The sequence below is a fragment of the Meles meles genome, chromosome X (genome assembly GCF_922984935.1).
Source record: "Meles meles chromosome X, mMelMel3.1 paternal haplotype, whole genome shotgun sequence".
NCBI lineage: Eukaryota > Metazoa > Chordata > Mammalia > Carnivora > Mustelidae > Meles > Meles meles.
The window spans coordinates 60484440-60506336 of record NC_060087.1 but is presented as its reverse complement, the minus strand read 5'-3'; the positions used below and the strand labels follow the sequence as shown (position 1 = coordinate 60506336).

General features: G+C 50.9%; 2 protein-coding genes across 2 annotated transcripts; both read left to right on the top strand.

Moving 5' to 3' along the window:
• Positions 1-416: 416 nt before the first annotated feature.
• Positions 417-4195, top strand: LOC123935568 (uncharacterized protein CXorf49 homolog). Its single transcript, XM_045996505.1, has 6 exons — positions 417-1712; positions 2285-2441; positions 2976-3058; positions 3320-3365; positions 3960-4001; positions 4108-4195. Exons 1-5 carry the CDS (start codon positions 417-419, stop codon positions 3998-4000), a joined length of 1623 nt encoding a protein of 540 aa, XP_045852461.1. The 3' UTR covers position 4001; positions 4108-4195.
• A 3803-nt stretch (positions 4196-7998) lies between these two features.
• On the top strand, positions 7999-8274 carry LOC123934377 (60S ribosomal protein L37a-like). The gene has a single exon (XM_045994439.1). The coding sequence runs from the start codon at positions 7999-8001 to the stop codon at positions 8272-8274; it is 276 nt and encodes a 91-aa protein (XP_045850395.1).
• Positions 8275-21897: the final 13623 nt, after the last annotated feature.

The following is a 21897-nucleotide window of genomic DNA, read 5'->3' as shown; positions in this document are numbered from 1 at the left end:
CTCAGCGCGGTGACTCCAAGTGGAAAGCAGGTTCTGGCCAAGGGAGGGGGGACCCAAGCAACACCAGGACTCACGGACACCCAGCCCCCGCCCGCTGCAGGGAGAACCAACGGCGCTCGACCCCATTGGTTAGGGCCTCGAGGGGCGGGCCAACAAGGGGCGCGCTGGTTGGTGGGGGGCGGACCAATGGGGAAGCTGCCGCTGTCCCGTCTGAGGCGCGCGCAAGCCACGCGTTGTTTGAGGCGATCTCGAGCGGTTCAACGCCACACCGCGTGGCGTGGAGCCTGTGGTGAGGGCCTGCGTCGTCCCGACGCCGAGCGACTCCCGCCGCCCCTCAGGCGCCCTCGCCTCTCACCCGTCGCGCCGGGACCAGGGCGGTCGTCTCCCTCAAAGCCCGGCTGCGCGGCGTCGCCGGCATGAGCACTCCAGATGAAGGGTCTGTCTGGGGAGCGGGTTTCGGCCCCGAGGGCGGGGAGCAGGCCGGCATCCGCCCCTCCGGCCCCGGGGCCCCGCGGGCCCCGCGAGCCCCGGGACTAGGTGTGGATGTGGGCCCGCCGCGGAGCGGCGAGGGCGAGGGCGGGTTCACAGACGCCGAGGGCTTCGAGTCCGAGCGGGAAGTGCTGGAAGCGGGAGGGCCGGTGCTGTGGGGCCGCGAAGGCCGCCCCGGCTCCCCGGCCGACGACAAGGGGGACGCCCCGGACTACGCGGCCCACCTGGCTGACGAGTCCGCGGCGGACATCGTGCAGCCGCTGACAGACCGCGACGCCCTGGGCCTGCGGAGAAACCCGTCCCCCGAGAGCTGTGCGGCCGAAGCGGCGGGCGGTTGGGCGGGCCTTGACGCGGGGCCCAGTGGGCGAGGCGCGCTCGGCCTGGGCCGCGTGGAGTCGCAGCCGCCTTCCGCCGCCGCCGGGCTGCGCGTGGCTGGGCCCCAGGGCGGCCGGGCCTGGGGGAACCCGAGAAGAGGCGCTAAGAGCAGGGCGAATGCCAGGGCGGATCGCCAGCGGCCCCCCGCCACCGCCGCCGAAGGCCTGGGCACCCCGCTGCCTTCCGACCCGGAGTCCTCCTCCGATGAGTTCGGGGAGATACAGCTGATGAGGGTGAGCATTTACTCCAAAGAAGGAGGCCAGGCCAAGCCCAGCAGCCCCGAGGATCCCGGGGGCACACCCAGACACTCGAATTTCCGCGTCAGGGAGAATTTCCTGCACGTGCCGGGCCCTTTCCTGACCTCGGCTCCCCGAGGATTCACTTCGGTTGTGGAGAGGCAGGCCATCGGAGAGCTGGACATGCCCTCCTCCAAGAAAATGCAAAGTGTGGTCTGGGGGAAGGGGGAGAGCAGGCCCACCTACCGGGGAGCTACTGCTGTTGCTGCTGCCGCTGCAGGCGGCTTGCCCCGGGCCACCTCTAGGAGGAAGGTGACCCAGGAGAAGAAATCCCTAGGGGGCCCCTCCAGGGTCACCTCGGGGAAAAGCTTTCCTTCCTGGGGGCAGAGAGTCTCGGCAGCTCCCCTGGAACCGGCCACCTTCCCCCCAATCTCTGGTGTCCCGCTGCTTGGCAAGTCCAAGAAGCATTCCGTGGGCCCTTGGGGAATCAAACAGCCCAAGCACTCGGGGGCCGGCAAGAAATCGGTGGCCAGGAGGACACGGGAGGCGGAGGTGGTGGCGTCGGCAGGAGAAGGCACTGACTCAAGCAGAGACGCATTCCCAAAGGGCCAGGTGAGTAGGCCATGCTCCTTCTCTCTAGGTACCCTTCCTCTCCCCCTGCCCCTCCCACTCTGCCCACTTCCTTACCCATGCCACCACTGTTCCTACTTCATGGGTTGCCGGGGGTGCCCCCGGGGTCATTGGGATCACTGGGGTGGCAGGTCGGCTCAAGGGTCGTTTTCAGAGGGGCAGGTATTAACCTGGGGTAGCACTGCGTGTGAGCCCGGCACCGTTCTGAACCCTTGGCACGTTTCCTGCCTCGTTCCCCCAGAGACGGGTCTGCATGAAGGGAGGGAGGACTGGTAGCTGACTGGAAGCCAGGAACCCCTTCAAAGTTTGCACCACGACCCTTCAGGCTTTAGCTGCCTGGGCTTTGTCAGTGGCCTACTCGTCTCCCTGGCTCAGCCCTGCCTCCTGGCCTGGGGCTGATTGAGGGAGAAGGTGCCAGCCAGATCGGCCTCGGAGTTCCCCTGCCCCTTCCCTGCTTCACCCCAGCTCTTATACACACGTGGGTACACCTAACACACACCCCCACCCACACATCCCCCTCTCAAGTCCAGATGGGTGAGAAATTTTTCTTTTAGCTTCCAAAACAGAGGCCAGGGCCATCTTGTTTGTGCATGCATCGTGGAGAATGCAGCACTGGCGACCTCCACGCCAGAGCCCCCCAAGTTCCAGGAAGCTCGGAACCCTTGGCCCCGAGCCAGGGAGACGTCCTGCCCAGAGGGCCTGCACCCTCCGGTGAGTCTTGTGGGTGTCAGAGGAGTGCGGGGGAGAGGGGAGGAGGAGGGAAACCTCTGGCTCTGCTGGGGGCTCAGCTCTGCGCCCTGCCTCCCCGGGCAGCTTCTCGCACAGGGCATGGGGTGTGGACAGGATGGGCCTTAAGCCGCGTCCTCCCCCACGTGGGGTTTGTGCAGCAGGGGTGATGCGTGGCAGCGCCCCAAACTGTGGCCCCGGACACAGCCTTTCAGCAGCACAGAGCCTTTCTTTTGATGAGTCCTGTTTGGGCACGTTGCTCTTGCCAGGGGCTGGCTGTGGCTGCCGCTCTGGGAGAGTCCAAGCCAGAGCCACGGTCCCTGGGGCCCACCCTCAAGGATGGGCTGGCTGCCCCTGGGGGATGGGAGGGTGGTCCAGAGAGAAGGTTGGAGCCCCTGGCGGAGCAGGATCCCCTGGCCGCCAGCAGAGGGTGGTGCTGCCGCACGTTGGACCCCGCTGAGGCCCTTTGCACCTCCCTGGGGGCCTTGGAAGCTGGATTTGATGTTCTTTCCCTCTCAGGTGACCAGGAGCCACTTGACCAGGCCTCAAGGCCGGAGAGGCAGCAGCAGCAGCCGGCAGCTGGCGCACAGGACTGTCCTCGGGTAATGCTTCCTGTGGCTCCTAGAAAGGCAGGCCCAAACTAGAGGGTGGGATCCGGGTCCAGGCTAGACTGACCTGGGTGCCCCCCCACCCCGATCTGCTGGCCACAGAGGGAAGGTGCTGCCTTTCCACTGAGGAGCCTGTGGGGGTCTAGCCACTGGGCCTGGGGATGTAGTACCCGCGGGAGAGGGGGAGGTGGAGGAGAGAGGAAGCCAGAGGATACTAATGGTTTCTCTGTCTGTGTCTGCTGTCTGCCGGCGTAGTGTCTCGTGCTACAGAGAGAAATAGACGATCTGAAAGAGCAGCTTGGTATGAGGAACCTCTGGCTGGGGCCGGGCTGGGGCAGAGGCAGGCTGCGGGGGGGGGGGGTGGGGGTCCCCAGGGCAGGACCCGGGATGGGCTGCAGGTGCAGGCGGCCTCCCAGGGACCACCGTTCCTGTGGGGAGGAGACCCTGGCAGGCCTGGCCCGGGAGCCTACAGTGCGTGTACAGCTAGGTGTGCTCACAGGCGGTTCAGTCGTGCCTCGCCTGTGTGGCCGCTCTGCCGGCGGGAACAGGTGGCACAGGTCTCCCTCCTTTAGGACGTTTGCAGATGCTGCCTTGATTTCCCCTTTAACAGTTCCTTGGTATGGCTTGCAAGGCGTGTGTGTGTGTGTGTGTTTGGCCTAGTCTGACTGAGTCGGATGTGCCCCAAAGCTGGAGAAGTAGCGGCACATTCCGTTCCCTTAGAGGACATGTCCATAGTGAATGGAGGTGGTGGGTGAGTGAGTCAGGCCTGCCCTCCTGGGATAGGGGCTGGAAGGGGTTTCAGTTGCAGGGCTAGGCGGTTCCCCACAGGGACAGGGGGACGGGCTCCTCCCTCCCCACGTCTGGAGGGTCTGCTTACAGCCTGTCTCTGTTTCAGCGGCCATGCGGTCCCTGACTGACAAGTTCCAGAGCCTTTGAAGTGAGTGTTACACACTCCATCCCCCTTTGCACGGTGGCAGTCCGTGCAGCAGGGCGGGGGCTGGCCCTGGCTTGCTGCTCCTCCCTGAGCCTGCTCTGTCTGACAGGTTGAGCCCAGCATCTCTGCGCACGAGGAGCAGCTGGTGCCTTTGGAGCCAGGGAGCTGTGGCCAAGCCGGTTCCCTCCTGTTCGACCTCAGAAAAGACTTCCTCTCCCTGTTCTTTTGCCCCCCTCCCCAGCCCCGTTCCCAGCAGTTTCAAATTAAAGTACCTCTCAGGTCTGTGGTCTGCCCTCTCTGTGGGGTGAGGGGGCTGGGCCGGGCAGTGGGGAGGGGTGAGAGCGGGGAGGGGAGGGGCAGAGCAGGGAGCTGCTCCCTGTCCCAGCCTTTGCCAGAACAGGACCTCCTGGGTCCTGTGGTAGGCCTTCTCCTTGTGGGGAGAGTGGGTGGGCCTGTGCTGGGTGCCCCCTCTGCGGTCTGCGTGGGCTCTGTCTGGCCACCTGAGCATTTGCTCCCTTTCCCCCCCCCCCCTGCCGCAGGTCCCCTTCAGGTTCTTCCCTCATGTCCCCCTCTCTTTGCGTTGGGGGGGGTTGGGGGGGTGGGGGGCTTCCGTTCATCCCCTGCCCCCGACCCCTCCCCCTTCAGCAGGAACTCAGGACCTCAGGACCCCTGCCAGAGCTGCAGTCCCCCTTCCCTTCCCTCCTTGGGATGGCTGTCCTGCTCCTCCCAGTCCCCCCCCCCCCCCCCAGTCTGAGCGTCCTTGATCACTCCCGTGGCTTGTGGCTTTCCCTCGCTGGCCCTCCCTGCCCCTGTGCTTCAACAGGCATGAGAAAGCACAGCTGAGCTCCTCTTGGCCTTTCCTGGGCCCAGTGCCCTCTGTGGAGTCCTTCCCTCCCTCTGGTGCCACCGCGCACAAGGACCACTGGCGCGGGAACTGGCGCACCCTCCCCTCTCCTCTTTAGCCCTGGGCCTTGAGGCTGGGTTTCCAACCCTGTCGCTTCACCCTCCTTGGGTTCAGTGGTGGGTTGGAGGCAGAAGCCAGAGCCCGGTGGGGTTGTTGAGCAGGTCCAGGGAACCCGTACAGGGAGGGGAGGTAAGGGAACCGGGCAGGAAAGCACAGGTTCGTCTCTGGGCTGGAGGTGGGCGCGATGAGGCTTGTGGGTGCTCTGGGCCGACCTGGGGCAAAGGAGCCTGCCAGCAGCCAGAAAAGGATGGGCATGCCACCAGAGCTCTCCCTTCCCTCCTGTCCAAATCACCTCACCCTCTCCTCCAGCCTGGTCGTCTCTGGTCCCTTGGTTGCAACGTGGCCATCCCCTTCTATGGCAAGGGTGGGTGAGGGGTCTCCATGTGCCCACGTAGTCCTCTTCCAATGCTGTTCGACCTCCACCATGATCCAGATTTTTCTGGAGGCGCTATTTCTGTGTCCCCGCTCAGGCTCCCCGACTGCTCCTTCAGGTCACAGGAGATTTAGTCCGGACTCCGTGTTCATATCGCCCTCGCTGATGGGCGGGGATGGCTTCCTTCCTTCAGCCGGGGCCCAGGGCTGTGCTGGCCTGAGACTCAGAGGGTCAGATCTGGGTCTGAGTGAGGTGAGGGTCGCCTCTGCCAGACCAGACACCCCTCCCGAGAGACCAGGTGTTTCGGGCACAGAAAGCGGGCTGAGGGGTTCGATGGTCATGGTTGGTGTGTGTATTGGGGTGTGTGTGTGAGAGAGAGAGAGAATAAAATTAATCAGGGATAAGATAATCTCCGTGGAGGGAGAGCGAGGTGATTCAGGGTGTTAAGGGAGGGGAGACTGTGGTCAAGGGCCTGCAAGGGATTGAACGAGCGGGAGCAAGGGGCGGCTCTACCTTTCGGGGGTGCCGTTAAATGCCTATAACTGGAGGGAAATGACGTGGAAGTCCCCAGAGCCCCGGACAGGGTGCGGGGATGCTCAGTGTCACGGGCCCCCAGAGGAGGCTGTGGATCCGACTCTGTGATCCTCTGAGGTCTGAGCCCTCCCTGGTGTGTTGAAGGAAGGACAGTGGGGGGGAAGGCTACCTGGGAGTGGCCGGGACGGGCCTCATCTTAGCAGCAGGGTGCTCGCTCCGGAGACTGCTCTGCCGGGAGCTAACGGGGACAAGGGCAGGATGGGCACAGTGAGGATGGGAAGTAGAGACAGGCTTCCCCGTGGAGAACTGGGCCGACCGACTTGGTTCCCCCCTTGCGCCCTCTTCTCAGCCTGCCTTCCCTCGCAGGTCTGTGCCACCAACTCAGGTGGCCAGACCATCCCGCACCGGGTGGGACAAGCACAGACCTCAGCCTGGGGAAGCACATCCGTGGGACTCGGTCGTGTCCTCCCAAACCCCTCACTTGAGAAGGCGGGCCTGGTTGCTGGGGCTCCGGCCTTCACCCGGACCCTGTGGTTCTCTCTTGGCGGGGTAACACGGTGCGCTGTCGTCTGCGGGAATGTGTTTGGGAGAGACCTTCTGGCTGGGGTGTCCGCGGGCCTTCGTGCGGTCAAGTGGGGAGTGGGGAGAAGTCCAACACCCACAGCGCCCCCGGGGACACAGAGCCATGGTGGCCAGCGCCAGGAAGGGGAGAGTGGGTCGAGGATGGTCTGGTCACAGTCCTGGCTGACTGGTTTTGCCAGCCTCCCTTCTATCGTCCGAGCACGCGATCTCTGGCCCATATTCAGACCGTGTAGCCCGCAGGCATGTTGCTGTAAACACGTGCATCACAGGCTGTGGCTCGGCACCTTCCCATCCCAGGGGGAAGTGAGTGGCAGTTGGTGAGGCACAGATTAAGGGAGTCTGTGTGGGCCCCAGGGGAAAGGAGGAGGTGGGTCCCCTGCCCTTATTTCGTGCCCCTTTCGCTTTCCCCTTCACGTCTCCTCTGCAGCCAGGGAGGCAGTGGCGACTGGCCTGGGGAGCCCTAGGCCCCGCCCTGCCTCGTTCTGCTGCCTGCCCAGGCGCCCGGCAGATGCCTCCCTCTCCACCTCCAGCACCAGCACCACTGGCCACCCTTTCTCTGCCAATGCTTGGGGGGGATGGGCACACCCAAGGAGGGCCAGAGACGGCGCTGGGTGTGGAGGGCACAGGCATGGTCCCCAACGATGTCCACGTCCTGATTCCTGGAATCGGCTCATATGTTACCTTGCATGGCGGCGGTGGGGTGAAGGTTGCAGATGTAATTCTGGGCGCAACTCAGCTGACCTTAAGGTGGGGAGACTCTCGCCCGTGTTCGCTGGGTTTGGCTCCCCCGCACATTGTGGGTGTCAGGGTGGTCATGTGACCTGTTACCTGCATGATCCCCGCGGGCACCATCGGCATCACTAGAGGGTGCTCAGCGGCCCTGGGCTCCTGTCAGGTTGGAATCCTAGTAACTACCGCTCAGATTTAGAGAAATTTTGACAGTAAGTTGAAACCCTCCTTTTGCCCCATGCCAGTCACTTGTCTCCCCAGTTTCCTTGAGGTGACTGCTGTCCTGACTTTTCCACTTTCTTTTAAAGGAAAACAATCGCTGTTTAATAAATAACCTTTACAAAGATAGGATAAATTACAGGAAGGTAAGGATTAATTATATTTATGTTACACCATATGTATACATGATTGTGGCAAGCCTGCCATTTGACAAATGGATAGGAAGTGATCAAGCCATGTAACTACTACCCAGGTGAGGAATGGTTCATGGCACCTCCTGACATGCCATATGCGTGGCTCCCTTTCTTGAAGGACAAGTGTAAAGTCTGCATACCGTAGGATTCCTTCTTTGTGACATTCTTACAAAGTCCAAGCCATAGGGACAGACAACAACAGATCAGTGGTTGCCAGTGTCTGGGGTTGAAGGAAGGGGTTTAACTCTCAGAGCACTTCGGGTTTGGCGGGTGATGCAAATTTTGTAGTCTGTGGTCATGGTTCCCTAACAGTATGAGTTTGGAAGGACTCATAGACCTTAACGCAAATTCTATCTCAATAATCTTGAACTTTGCTCTCTGGGCTCAGACCTAGTTTGCAGCCACATGGCTAAATGCACCAAGAAGGTTGGAACTGCGGGTAAATATGGGACCTGTTACGGTGCCTCCCTCGGGAAAATGCTGAAGATTGAAATAAAGCAGCATGCTAAGTACACTTGCTCCTTTTGTGGCAAAACCAAGATGAAAAGACGAGCTGTGGGGATCTGGCACTGTGGCTCCTGCATGAAAACCGTTGCTGGTGTTGCCTGGACGTACAATACCACTTCTGCAGTCACAGTAAAGTGGGCCATCATAAGACTGAAGGAGTTGAAAGAGCAGTAGAAGCTCCAGCGTTTGAGACACTGCTAGCCTATAATAAATGGGTTCCTTCATGTAGCAAAATTACTTTGGCTTGTTGTTAAATTTATTAACTAGATCTTCTGATTTGTGTTGCATTAATTTTGCTTTCTCAAAAGACTCGGAAATTAAAAATCGTCTAAATAAAAAAATAACCTTGTACTTTGAAAAAATTGTGAAAAATACATTACGAATGGATATGTATCCTACCAATTATTTTTCTGAATTTGAGGTTCACAATGATCTCCTCTAATTTGTGAATGTGGAATATTGTAGCAATTTATTTTCTGAAGTTAAATCAAGTTTGTGTGTCTGGGATGGATCCTGTTTTGTCATAGCGCATTCTGGTTTCCTTCGTATATCCTGTAGAATTCAGTTTGCTAATATTCTGTTACTGATTTTTGCTTCTTTATCATGAGTGTGTGATTGATCAGTGATTTTCCTTTCTCAGCTTGTCCTTGACAGGATTTATTTATTGTATCCTCAAAATGTTTTGCAGAGTGTCCTTTGTTTTCCCGTTTTTTTATGAATTCATGTCACATTAAAAATGTTTCTGCAAAAAAAAAAGGTTTTACTTAAAGTATTTGTCCAAAGTCAATGGAGGAGCTTGGATTTTTAAAAACATTTTTATTTATTTAATTGCTAGAGAGAGAGAGACAGCGAGAGAGGGAACACGAGCAAGGGCAGAGTGTGAGGGAGAAGCAGGTTCCCCACTAACCAGGGAGCCCGATGTGGGGCTTGATCCCACATGACCTGAGCTGAAGGCAGATGCCTAACAACTGAGCTATCCAGGCACCCTGAACCTGGATTTTTTTTAAAGATTTTATTTATTTATTTGACAGAGAGAGATCACAAGTAGGCAGAGAGGCAGGTAGAGAGACAGGAGGAAGTAGGCTCTCTGCTGAGCAGAGAGCCTCATGCAGGGCTCTATCCCAGGACCCTGAGATCATGACCTGAGCTGAAGGCAGAGGCTTAACCCACTGAGCCACCCAGGTGCCCCACCTGGATATTTTTTAAAAAGCTTTTTGACTAGTGATATATTTCTGTATGGCTATAGAACAATTCAGGTTGGCTACTCCTTTGTGAGTGACTTTTGGCAAGCTTTTTTTTCTAGATATTGGTCACCTTTTTCTGAGTTTGCAAACTAATAGACATAAAATGGCATTTAATATCTGCTTTTTCCTCAAATTTTACTTTTTTTAAAAAAAGATTTTATCTACTTATTTGACAGCAAGAGAGGGAACTCATGCAGGGGGAGTGGGAGAAGCAGGCTTCCTGCTGAGCAGGGAGCCTGATGCGGAGCTTGATCCCAGAACACTGGAATCAGGACCTGAGATGAATGCAGACGCTTAAGACTGAGCCACCCAGGCGCCCCCAAATTTTACTTTTGAAAATGTCTCTCTTACAGATAATTGCAAGAAAATTGCAACGAACACTCATATATCCTTCACTTGGATTTACCCGTTCTTATTTGTCACGTATGTCATTTTCTGTCCCTCCCCTCTGTGTGTGTGTTTTAAATGTTTCATGAATCATTTGAGTTACTTGAAGAAATTATGGTTTATTGTCCCTAAGTACACAACATATATTTCTTTTTTATTCTTTTTTTAAAGATTTTATTTACTTATTTATTTATTTGACAGAGAGAGACATCACAAGTAGGCAGAGAGACAGGCAGAGAGAGGGGGAAGCAGGCTCCCTGCTGAGCAGAGAGTCCAATGCAGGGCTCAATCCCAGGACCCTGAGATCACGACCTGAGCCGAAGGCAGAGGCTTAACCCACTGAGCCACCCAGGCGTCCCACAACATACATCTCTTAAGAAAAATCGTGATCTGCTACAAAATCTTAATGCAGATATCACACTCTGAAAATTTAATTATGAAACAATACAATACCTAATTTAGATTCTCACTCAAAATTTCCCATTGTCCCAATATTGTTCTTTGTACCTGATGTCTGAAACAAAAAACCCTTATCTTTCCAAGTAAAGATCATCCATTGCATTTCAGTTGTCAGGTCTCCTTAGTATTTAAACTAACATATTTTCCCAGACTTTTTTTTTTTTTTATCTTGCATGACATTGCCTTTTGAAGATCTGGTCCAGGAGTTCAGAAAGCTTCTTAGGCTGGATTTGTCTGATTGCTTTCTCCTGTTTAGTTTCAGGTTAAACACGTCAGGCAGGAATGCTATACAGGTGATGTTCTGTCCTTCTCAGTGCATGACACCAGGATATTCTTTTTTTTTTTTTAAGATTTATTTATTTGACAGAGAGGGATCACGAGTAAGCAGAGAGGCAGGCAGAGAGAGAGGAGGAAGCAGGCTCCCCGCGGAGCAGAGAGCCCCATGTGGGGCTCGATCCCAGGACTCTGAGATCATGACCCGAGCTGAAGGCAGAGGCTTAACCCACTGAGCCACCCAGGTGCCCCCAGGATATTCTTGATGTCAGTTGTCCCACAACTTAATTTTGATCATTTGGTTTTGTAGTTATTTCTACCCTCTTTTCCGATGTTGGTGCTTTGCTCCCTTGTTTCCTTGACCAAGCTCCTTAGAGTTTCACCAATTTTATTCTTCTCCAAAGAACCAACTCCTGCCTTTGTGATTCTATCTCTTGTATACTTGTTTCCTCTTTCACTAATTTCTTTTACCTTTATTCCTTCCTTCATCCTTTCTTGAGTTTATATTGCTTTTTTTCTAACTGTTTTCATTAACTTTCAACTATCCTTTTAAACATATGCATTACAAATACCCCTTTAATGGCAAGACAGAAAGGTTTATGAGTAGCATTTTTGCTATCATTCTGTTACAAATAGGGAACAACACAAATTTCTACTTTTGTGGGCAGGATCAATGATTTGTGGCACATTTATATGAGGGAATACTTTTTCATCAGCAAAAATGCACAAGGTACCACTATACAGAATAATAAGAACGAATCTTTCAAATATGAGAGTGAATAAAAGAAGCAAGAAACAATACGGGCATATTTAATGATTCCATTTATATAACCGTAAATAATGGGCAGTATTGATGTCTCATTTAAAAATGCACATATAGGGGCACCTGGGTGGCTTACTTGGTTAAGGGTCCAACTCTTGATTTCTGCTCAGGACATGATATCAGAGTTGTGAGATCAACCCGTGTCGGGCTCCATGCTGGGCGTGGAGCCTTCTTAAGATTCTCTCTCTCTGTCTCCCCCTCCCTCTCCCCCAACTCCTGAAAAATAAAACAAAATAAAGACGCATGCATTATGTATAAAACCATGAGGAAAAGCAAGGAAAGTGTGTTCACAGAAGTAAGGTTGTGGATTTCCTCTTTGGAGGAGGAAATGGGCCTGAAACCAGGCAGGGAAACCTCAGGAGCCTTGGGGGATATTGACAGCGTTCTCTTCTGTGACCTGGGGAGTTTACATAGACATTAACTTGATAATCATTTACTAAAATATGCATATAATCATGACATTTTCCCTATCTATGTTACCCTTCACCATAAATGGTGAAAGAACAATGCTCAGGGAAATAACATAGTAGTATAAACATATTGTAATTATGTTATATCCAGAAGTAAAACTAAAATTATTTCCTTTATTTACAACAGGCCTCATTAAGATTAGTAACCTCATTTCATTTATATTGATAGCCTTATGTTCCAAATTTCATAGATTTTACTAAAAATGACAGGAATGATGTTTACATAATTATAACATGTAAATCAATCTCAGTTTTTTAATAGGTACTCCATATTTGAGTGGTATGTTTTCACTCGGAATCTAATTGTGAGTTTGTGCTGAAAACCCACAAAGGTGTTGCACTATGGTTACAGCTTTTCAGAAATTTCTACCTTCCCCATCCACTTCCTCTCAGCGGTGGAGGACCAAGAGCAAGAAATGAAGGCCGAAAATCCAAAACAATGGACCTGCGTTGTAATACGACGATTTGACCAGCTGAGGGCAGTGCCGTCCAAGGCTGTTTGTTGGGAAGTAAGGGGTGGATGCCACGCCTTTGGAGTTCCTCCCATCCTTCGTAGTTAGCCGATTAGCCACTGGGACTGAAGGGGTTATTCGCCAATAAAGGTGGTGGGCGTGGTAATGGCGGTGCCCCGCATTTCCCTTGCCTGTTTGACACCTCCTTCTTAACACCAGCCTTCACCCCTGCTTCCCCATCAGCAACCCTTTTCTTCCTCTTCTCCCTAGACAGAAACTGAGACCAATGATGTGTTAGACTAGGCGTGGGGGCATGGACAGGCAGAAGAAACAGCAGGAGGGTGTGGGCAGCCCTTCAAGGCCTTATTGTTGGTAGGGAACAAAGCTAGAAGAATATTCCTGAAAAGTTAGACCTCACCCCAGGAGTTTCCCCTGCTTTTGTTTCTAGTCTTGCTTTCCCCCAAAGTGGCTCAAGTTTAGGCTCCACGCTGCTTTGTGGCTTTGAGAGGGTCAGTAGAAAGAATGTCATGGTTGTTTATTTCATTGACAGATGAAATGGAACAAAATGATCCTCTGGGGCCACCGCCTCTGCCTAAAGATACATAGCATTTCCCATTATAAATACTGCCCCACTCTCTTAGCACCTTTATTTAGAAGTCCAGCTACCCTTGGGATGCCTGGGTGGCTCAGTTGGTTAAAGCGTCTGCCTTCGGCTCAGGTCATGATCCCAGCGTCCTGGGATCGAGTCCCACATCAGGCTCCGTGCTCTGCGGGGAGCCTGCTTCTCTCTCTGTCTCTGCCTGCCACTCTGTCTGCCTGTGCTCGCTCTCACTCTCTCTCTCTCTCCCTCTGACAAATAAATAAAAATCTTTAAAAAAAAAAAAAAAAGAAGAAGTCCAGCTACCCTAATTCTCCTCTCTTACTTAAGGAATGGGCCTGAAGCAGAAACAAAGGAAACATTTATGTCAAAACTTTACGTTAAATGACCAAGTATTTAAAGGGTCTTTTCAGATTATTCTTAGGGCTTTTCCATCTCTTCAAATGACATTTTCTTTTTTTTTTTTTCTTTTCTTTTTAAAGATTTATTTATGGGGCGCCTGGGTGGCTCAGTCAGCTAAGCATCTGCTTTCCACTCAGGTCATGATCTCAGGGTCCTGGGATCAAGTCCCACATTGGGCTCCCTGCTCAGCGGGGAGCCTGCTTCTCCCTCTCCCTCTGCTGCTTCCCCTGCTTGTGCTCATTCCCTCCCTCTCTCTCTCTCTCTCTTTCTCTGTGTCAAATAAATAAATAAAATATTTTTAAAATAATAAAAATAAAAATAAAAAAATAAAGATTTATTTATTTTAGAGAGGGGGTGGTGGGGGCAGAGGGAATGAGAGTGTTAAGCTGACTCTCCACTGAACATGGAACCCAACACAGAGCTCTATCTCCTGATCCTGAGATCAGGACCCAAGCCAAAATCAAGAGTCAAATGCTTAACCAACTGCACCACCCAGGCACCCCCAAACAACATTTTCTTTTTTTTATTTATTTATTTATTTATTTATTTATTTATTTATTTGACAGCGAGAGACAGGAGATCACAAGTAGGCAGAGAGGCAGGCAGAGAGAGAGAGAGGGAAGCAGGTTCCCCGCGGAGCAGAGAGCCCGATGTGGGACTCGATCCCAGGACCCTGAGATCATGACCTGAGCCGAAGGCAGCGGCTTAACCCACTGAGCCACCCAGGCGCCCCAAACAACATTTTCTTTATCTCTAATTCTATGGTACCATTAGAAGACATTTTGAAAAAAAAATTACTTTCCCCAGAATTAAGAACCCAAATGCCTCAACTCATTTTTCCTCCTGCTTCCTGCCCCAGTATCATAAAAGTACAGAATCTGAGAGCCAGAAGAACTCTTGGAGAAATCAAATAGCCCAACTCCTGGGCAGTGTCCAAGTGAGGAATCAGACCTAGGGGGACAATGCCACATCAAGGCCACCAGATAGTTTAAGGCTGTGCCTCGTCCTCTCCACTTTGCCTTTCAGCAAGACCAGAGCCCTTCCCCCTCCTCACTCTCAGGTCTCTTGTGGATGAATATTGAAGTTGGCGCAGCTCCTTCACAAGCTCCTGACTAGTTTGAGACACTGAAATCCATCCCCCTTGCTGTCCGTTACAGCTGTCCGTTACAGCTAGAGCCTTGTTAACCCGTGTGAGTACCCCAGGTGAAGAAGTGGCTGCACCTGGGGCGCCTGGGGGTTCGGTCGTTACGCGTCTGCCTTCGGCTCAAGTCATGATTCCAGGGGCCTGGGATTGAGCCCCACCTCGGGCTCCCTGCTCAGCGGGGAACCTGCTTCTCGCTCTCCCACTCCCCCTGCTTGTGTTCCCTCTCTCGCTGTGTCTCTCCGTCAAATAAATAAATAAAATCTGAAGAAGGAGGAGGAGGAGGAGGAGGAGGAGGAGGAGGAGGAGGAGGAGGAGAAGAAGAAGAAGAAGAAGAAGAAGAAGAAGAAGTGGCTGCTGCACCCTTCCACCCTGTCCAGAGGACCTGTGGTGCGCTCATGCTGGGGTCATCCTGGTGGCTGATCTAACAGGCTCAGAAGAAGGCGGAGAAAACTTGGGCAAGAACTAGATGAGGAATCATGAGACCTGGCTCTCTCCGAATCTATGGGAAATCACTTCCCTCTTCTGAAGCACCATTTCTCCATCTGTGAAAAGAGGAAGTTGGCCTGGAACAACGCTGCTCAACCTGGGGTCCATGAACTTCCTGAAATTGTGTGCAACGTTGTGGGAGGAGATGTATGCAGACTCCGGGGAGGGTGCACAGAACTTTCATCAGGTTCTCAAAGGGGCCCGTTACGGGCTGAATCTTGTCACCTCAAAAATTCCTGTATTGAAGCCCTAACCTTCATTGTGACTGTATTTAGAGACAGGGCCTTTAGAAAGTTAAATGAAGGGTTTCTTGGGTGGCTCAGTTGTTAAGCATCTGCCTTCTGCTCAGGTCATGATCCTAGGGTCCTGGGATCGAGCCCTACATCGGGCTCCCTGCTCAGCGGGAAGCCTGCTTCTCCCTCTGCCACTCTCCATGCTTGTGTTCCCTCTCTCACTGTCTCTGTGTCAATTAAATAAAAATATAAAATCTTTTTTAAAACTTAGAAAGTTAACTGAGTTCACATGGTTGGGCCCCAATTCTGATGGGACTGGTATCTTTATAAGAAGAGAAAGAGACCCCAGAGATCTGTCTCTCTCTCTCTCCATAACATACAGAGAAAATGCCATGTGATGACACAGCAAGCAGGTGGCCATCTGCAAGCAAAGAAGAGAGCCTAACCAGGAACTGAATTTGCTGGCACCTTGATCTTGGACTTCTAGTATCTGGAACTATGAGAAAATAAATTATTTAAGCCACCTGGCCTGTGGTATTGTTTCAGTGGCCTGAAGAGACTAATACAGGATTCATAGCCCTCCCCCCCCAAAAAAAGATTCAGAGCCAATAAACCCACGGGTCCCCAGGAACCCATCCAGGACATTCATGTTTTACTGCAACATGCTTCTAGATATTTTGCAGGCTTCCTGAGTTTTTAACCTTTCATACACAGGGATTCCTGGGTGGCTCAGTCAGTTAAGCATCTGCCTTTGCCAGGTCATGATCCCAGGGTCCTGGGATCAAGTCCTGCATCAGGCTCCCTGCAGGGAGCTTGCTTCTCTCTCCACCTGCTCCTCCCCCTGCTTGTGCTCTCTCTCTCTCTCTCTGACAAATAAATAAAGTCTTAAAAAAATAAACAAACCTGGGGCGCCTGGGTGGCTCAGTGGGTTAAAGCCTCTGCCTTCGGCTCAGGTCATGATCTCAGGGTCCTGGGATCGAGCCCCGCATCGGGCTCTCTGCTCCGCGGGGAGCCTGCTTCCTCCTCTCTCTCTGCCTGCCTCTCTGCCTACTTGTGATCTCTCTGTCAAATAAATAAAATATTAAAAACAAACAAACAAACAAACCTTTCACACACATATTTTACATAGTTGTGGTTATAGTGCATATACACTTTGTTTTACTTTTAAAATTTTTTCTTTTTTCAAGATTTTATTCATTTGAGAGAGAGGGCACAAGGGGTGGAGAGGGGCAGAGGGAGAAGCAGACTCCTCACTGAGCAGGGAGCCCGCCCGGGGGCTGGATCCAAGGAAGCTTGGATAATGACCTGAGCCGAAGGCAGACGCTTAACCGACTGACCCACACAGGCACCCTGAGAATATTTTTCTTTTAAATTATTTTCTCAGGCTAAATCCTGAGAGTGATGTAACTGAACCAATAGTCTTTTCTTTTTCTTATCAATTAGAGTTATTTGTTTAGGTGTCAATCTCTTGTGAATACATTAAAAAGCAAAATAAATCAGGGCACCTGTGTGGCTCAGTCATTGTGTCCGTCTTCGGCTCAGGTCATGACCTCAAGGTCCTGGGATTGAGCCCCACATCTGGCTCCCTGCTTGGTGGAAAGCCTGCTTCTCCCTCTCCCAATCCCCCTGTTTGTGTTCACTCTCTTGCCGTCAAATAAATAAATGAAATATTTTTTAAAGCAAAATAAATCAGTTAACTTATTTCTAGAAGTGCTTTATATTTAGTGTAGAACTCAGAGTTGTCTGTGTTGCTAATTTTGTACCCTGTGGGATTCTTTGGCAGGATGGCATTTAAACAGAGTGCTTCACTCTTGGGTCCAGGATTTCCTTCCAACCTATTGAAACCCCCATTAGGAACCTTTCAATGGCAATGTTTTCTCATTCTTATAAGGGGGTATAACGGACATACAAACAATGGCAGCCACATCACAAAATCACCAGATGCCCAACAGCCATCACTGACCTGTCAAAAGTACACTCATTTCAGAAGCATAAAAATGTGGAAAAAATGTGTGTCCTAGAATCAATGAAATACGCTTACTCACCACTACTGCGAATGCCACCTCTTCAGATAGATTTTTCCTAAACTTCATTCCCCAACGTCCCTTGCGTGCCTGTGATGTAGTTCTTACCAATAAGATGTCCTTGTGGAAAGCTTTGATTCGGAATTGACATGGGTCACAGCTGGGCAGAGGTCACTGGCTTTGCGGGCATGGATGGCAGCAGAGGCAGTGTTTCTGAGGTTAATCAGACTAACTAAGCAATGTCGTTTCTGAGAGTTTTGCCTAGACCTGCTTCTATAGCTCTTCTAACATTTCTGCAGGAGATAAATTTCTTTCTGCCCCAACTAGTTAGAGCCCATCTGAGATTTCTCCTTTCCCTCCTTCCTCGTTAGCAAACCCTGATTTTGTTTGCGACAGCAACACGTAACAGCTAGAAATCTACATTGCCCAAGTTCCCTCAAAGAGTGATAACCACATGACTAAATTCTGGCTAGTGAGATGTCAGTAGAAGTTGGTGCATTAAACTTTTGTGAAAATTCCTCAGGAAGCAAGGTGACCTCAGTATGTCCCACAAGGTAATATCCCACAGCCGGCTTGCAGTGTGTCAGCTCCTCAAAGCTGGAGGTCTGTTTTCTTCTCATTGATAAGTGTGACCATAGGGCACATATTCAAGGCACATATTCATTTGGGCAAAATTAAAATCACACCCAGAAATGCATGTGGATTATGATGAAGCAACAAATATATGAACCCTTAGACCTCCTGCTATATACTGATAATTTCTCCAGGAAACGGAGAACACTCTTTCAGCTTTGTACACAGATTTGCACATAGTGGCATTTTACCTGAATCCCATTCTGTATGCATAAGGAGTCACTAGGTACAGGGCAGCTGGATGGCTCAGTAGGTTAAGCGTCTGCCTTCAGATCAGGTCATGATGCCAGGGTCCTGGGATCGAGCCCCACCTCTGGCAGACTGGTCACCAGGAAGTCTGCTTCTCCCTCTCCCTCTGAACCAGCCTTGCTTGTGCTCTCTTTCACTCTTGGCATCTCTCTCTCTCTCTCAAATAAGTAAAATCTTTTTTTAAAAAATGGTACAAATTGGCCAGATGCTTCTGTAGATAATGTTAGTGCAAGAAATGTTTGATGAGAACCTGAATCTATAACCTTGCTTTTGTCACAAGTAGATATTTTTTTTTTGCTGTATAACCAGTAATTTGGATTTTATTCTGTATTTGCAAGGTTTGCCATTGAATAATAGTTAATATTCATCATATGGAAAGCTCATATTCGTAACTCAATGAATGCTAATTTTCTTCTTGTTTGCCCTACATCCCTTTTCATACCCTCAGAGGCTGATTTTGTTTCTCATGATAGTCCTATTTCTGAGTGTTTTAAATTGGCACAACCCTTATTCATGAAGCTTTAAATTAGTATTATAAACTTCTTTGAAGATTAAGTGCTCTTTATTCAACATTCTTTTCAGTGTGTCACATTGGATATGTCATCCTTTGACATTATGTTCTACTGAACCTAACAGTGAAATCTGAGTATCATCTTTCCCACCAAAAAGTGACTGAATGGTTATACATGTATATTTTGTGCAAAGAAACACAGATGAGAGAGCTGAATCAGTTGACCTATCTCCTGTGTCATTAACTTTTCTTCTCTGCTGCTTTGAAGGCAGATGTGAAGGCTGGCAGTCAGGCAGCCATCTTGTGAAGGTTAAATGTTCTAACATTGTCTGAGCAGAAATTCAAAAAGAGTCCGAATTTCTGAAAACATTGTGTAGATACCATTTCAGTCCTTGATTATCCATCTTTGGACTTTTCCTTACATGGGAAAATATGTTTTTATGTTATTCATTTGGGCCAGGCTTTGGAGTTCCAGTTATTGGAGCTAAATTCAGATTCTAATTGATTTGGAATGTAGTACCTCAAAGTAGGAGCTACAAGGTACAAAATCCAAAATTTTAGAATTGGCTCAATAAGGAGGATTAGGCTTGGAGCCATAATGGTAAAACTATGGAAGATTAGAAAGTTATCACCCTTAGTTACTTGGTGGTGAAACATTTGGTCAAACAATGTTGCCTGTGGTAATTTTAAAAGTGGGCTCTGTACCAACCAAAGCTGTAGGACAGGGCAGTTAGGTTATTTTTAAAACTGTATATGGGGCACCTGGGTGGTTCAGTCGGTTGGGCTTCTGACTCTCGATTTCATTTTAGGTCACGATCTGAGGGTTGTGAGATCCAGCCCCACGTCAGGCTCCATGCTCCGCGCAGAGTCTGCTTGAAATTCTCTCTCCCTCTCCCTCTGCCCCTCCCCCCTGCTCTCCCTCTCTCTCAAATAAATAAATAACTCTTTTTTAAAAAACATGTATGTATTTTTTAACCTGTCTACACAGAAGGGTGGATCACCGGAACAGACACAGGGGAGAGACATAGAGATGAAAGGAAGCTATCCTCACCCCTACAGTGGCCGTTATGGCCCTTGCACCATCATCTCAGGTCCTGCCCGCCCCCCTCCGTCAACAAGGCCGGAAGAGTTTCCCCCCTAAGCAAAAGCTGAGGGAGTTTCTTACCACAAGACCTGCTGTACAAGAAGTGCTAAAAAGGAGTCCTTCAAGTTGAAACCAAGGGATGGTAAACAGCTATGTGAAGCCATGTCAAAATGGAAAGATCTCTGGTAAAGGTAAATCCATGGCCACACAGGAGAACCCAGATGGTACCACGGGCACATCTAAGGTGGTATCTGGAGAGGAAACCTGAGAAGGTCATCTTGGAATGGGGGAGATCTGGGTTGCTATATGCAGGAGAGGAGAGGGAAAAAGAAGAAGCTGAAGAGGTGAATGATAGAGGGGATCGTTCTGAATCAAGGCCTGCTGGAGGGGCTGTGGGGTAGGAGCTTGGGTGCCTGTCAGAGGAGACTGCTGGCAGGGAAGGGGGATGACTCTCCCTCAGCTATGGCACAAGGAAGTCAGGGAGAGGGAGACAGGCATTCTGCTGATGAGTGTGTTCCCCCAGCAGAGAAGGAAAAAACCTGTTGGTTGCAAACGTGAACATCTGGAAGCTGACACAGTAAGCAGAAAGTTATCTGGGCCCAGAGGCCACCCAGGGAAAGGGAGTGTGGAAATGTGAGGCAGCGGTTGAGGGCACGGCGACGTGGCTAAGGCTTCAGGTTCTGGCTTGGCAGAGAGGCGACTGAGGCTGTCCCTGAGGCTGTCTGGGGAAACAAGGTTGGCTGGAGAGGCTGGAAGCCAAGCTGAAGGCAGAGTGAATTTGGCAGAAGGAAGAGAACTGAAAGAACCAGAGGTGGAACTCAGAAAAGAGGATTTCCAAGTTTAAATATTTGAAAATGAAACTTGAAACTTGGGTTGAGCGGAGAAGGCATCCTAGGTGTGATTAAACCCGTGGGAGGCTGACTAAGAGCAGAGGTGGAAATTACTGAAATTGAAAGGGAAAGTTCTATGGAGTCATCTATTCCCCATCACATACCGAGGACCCAGAAGATGACAGAACTTGGGCCCAAAGAGGTGAGGCAGCCGGTCCAGAGAGATGGCGGGGTTGAGATTTGAACCCAGATCTGTGACTCTGTGACTTGCCATCTTGAAAGGGACACAGTGCTCTCCTGCCACCAACAGGGAATTGGAATAAAACAGATGGCATGGACGGAGGACGATGTTCCCCAGGTGAGGGCAGGTGAAGGTAGAATTAAGCACAAAGTTAGTTTGGACAATGGAAAAGGAATAAGGAAAGTTTGGCCCGGGGGTGCCTGGGTGGCTTAGTCGGTTCAGCATGATCTCGGGGTCCTGGGATCGAGTCCTGCATCGGACTTGCTCAGCAGGGAGTCTGTTTCTCTGTCTCTCTCTCTCTTTCTCTCTCTCTCTGCTTCGCCCCCACCTCGTGCTTTCTCTCTCTCTTTCCCAAATAAATAAATGAAAATAAGATGAAAAAGAAAGGTTTCGTCAGTATGAACCAGGTTCTTACACTTGGGACCTCATTTTTTTTTAAGTTCATTTTCTCCGGGGCCACTTTTAACAAAAGCGGTTCTTTGGAGGTTATCCGCGTGTAACACATGACAATTTGGTGAGCACTTTCACTTCGTCGCTCGGGTGCCTTCCCGACAGTCTCTGAGGGTAGCTAGCATGATTATGCTTGTCCTCCTGGGGAGAAACAGAAGCTCATAGACTGTGATTTGCCCGTAATCACACAGGAAGTGACAGATGAAGGGGTGCAGTCCAGACACTGTGTTGTAAGTAGGATTTACAACCCCGCCCCCCCCTCCCTGCACCATCCCTTCAGTGTTGAAGAAATCTCTAGCTCTAGCACCTTCAGCCTGAATTGTCTGGGACCAGAAGGGGGTGGTCTAGGAAAATGAGAGCCCTGCATGCTTGAAACCACGTAGTTGGAGAGTATTACTGAGACTCTTCTAAAATTACAGAAATACAAACATAATGGCACAGCCTGTACTTTCAAAGAATGCATCAGTGTCGAGGTGGAGAAAGAATTGTTTTTAAAATTGCAATCCAGGGGTGCCTGGGTGGCTCAGTTGGTTAAGTGGCTGCCTTCGGCTCAGGTTCTGGGTTGAACCCCGCATGGGTCTCCCTGCTCAGTGGAGAACCTGCTTCTCCCTCTGCCTGCCGCTCTGCCTACTTGTACTCCCTATCTGTCAAAAAAAAAAAACTTAAAAAAAAATAAAATAGCAATCCAATATGCTAGCTTCTATACCATCCTGGTAGACACTGTACTGTGGGAGCCCCAGGGAGAAACAACCACTACCTTGCTGGGCTTTGAAAGCCGGCTTCTGGCAGGAAGAGCATCCTGAT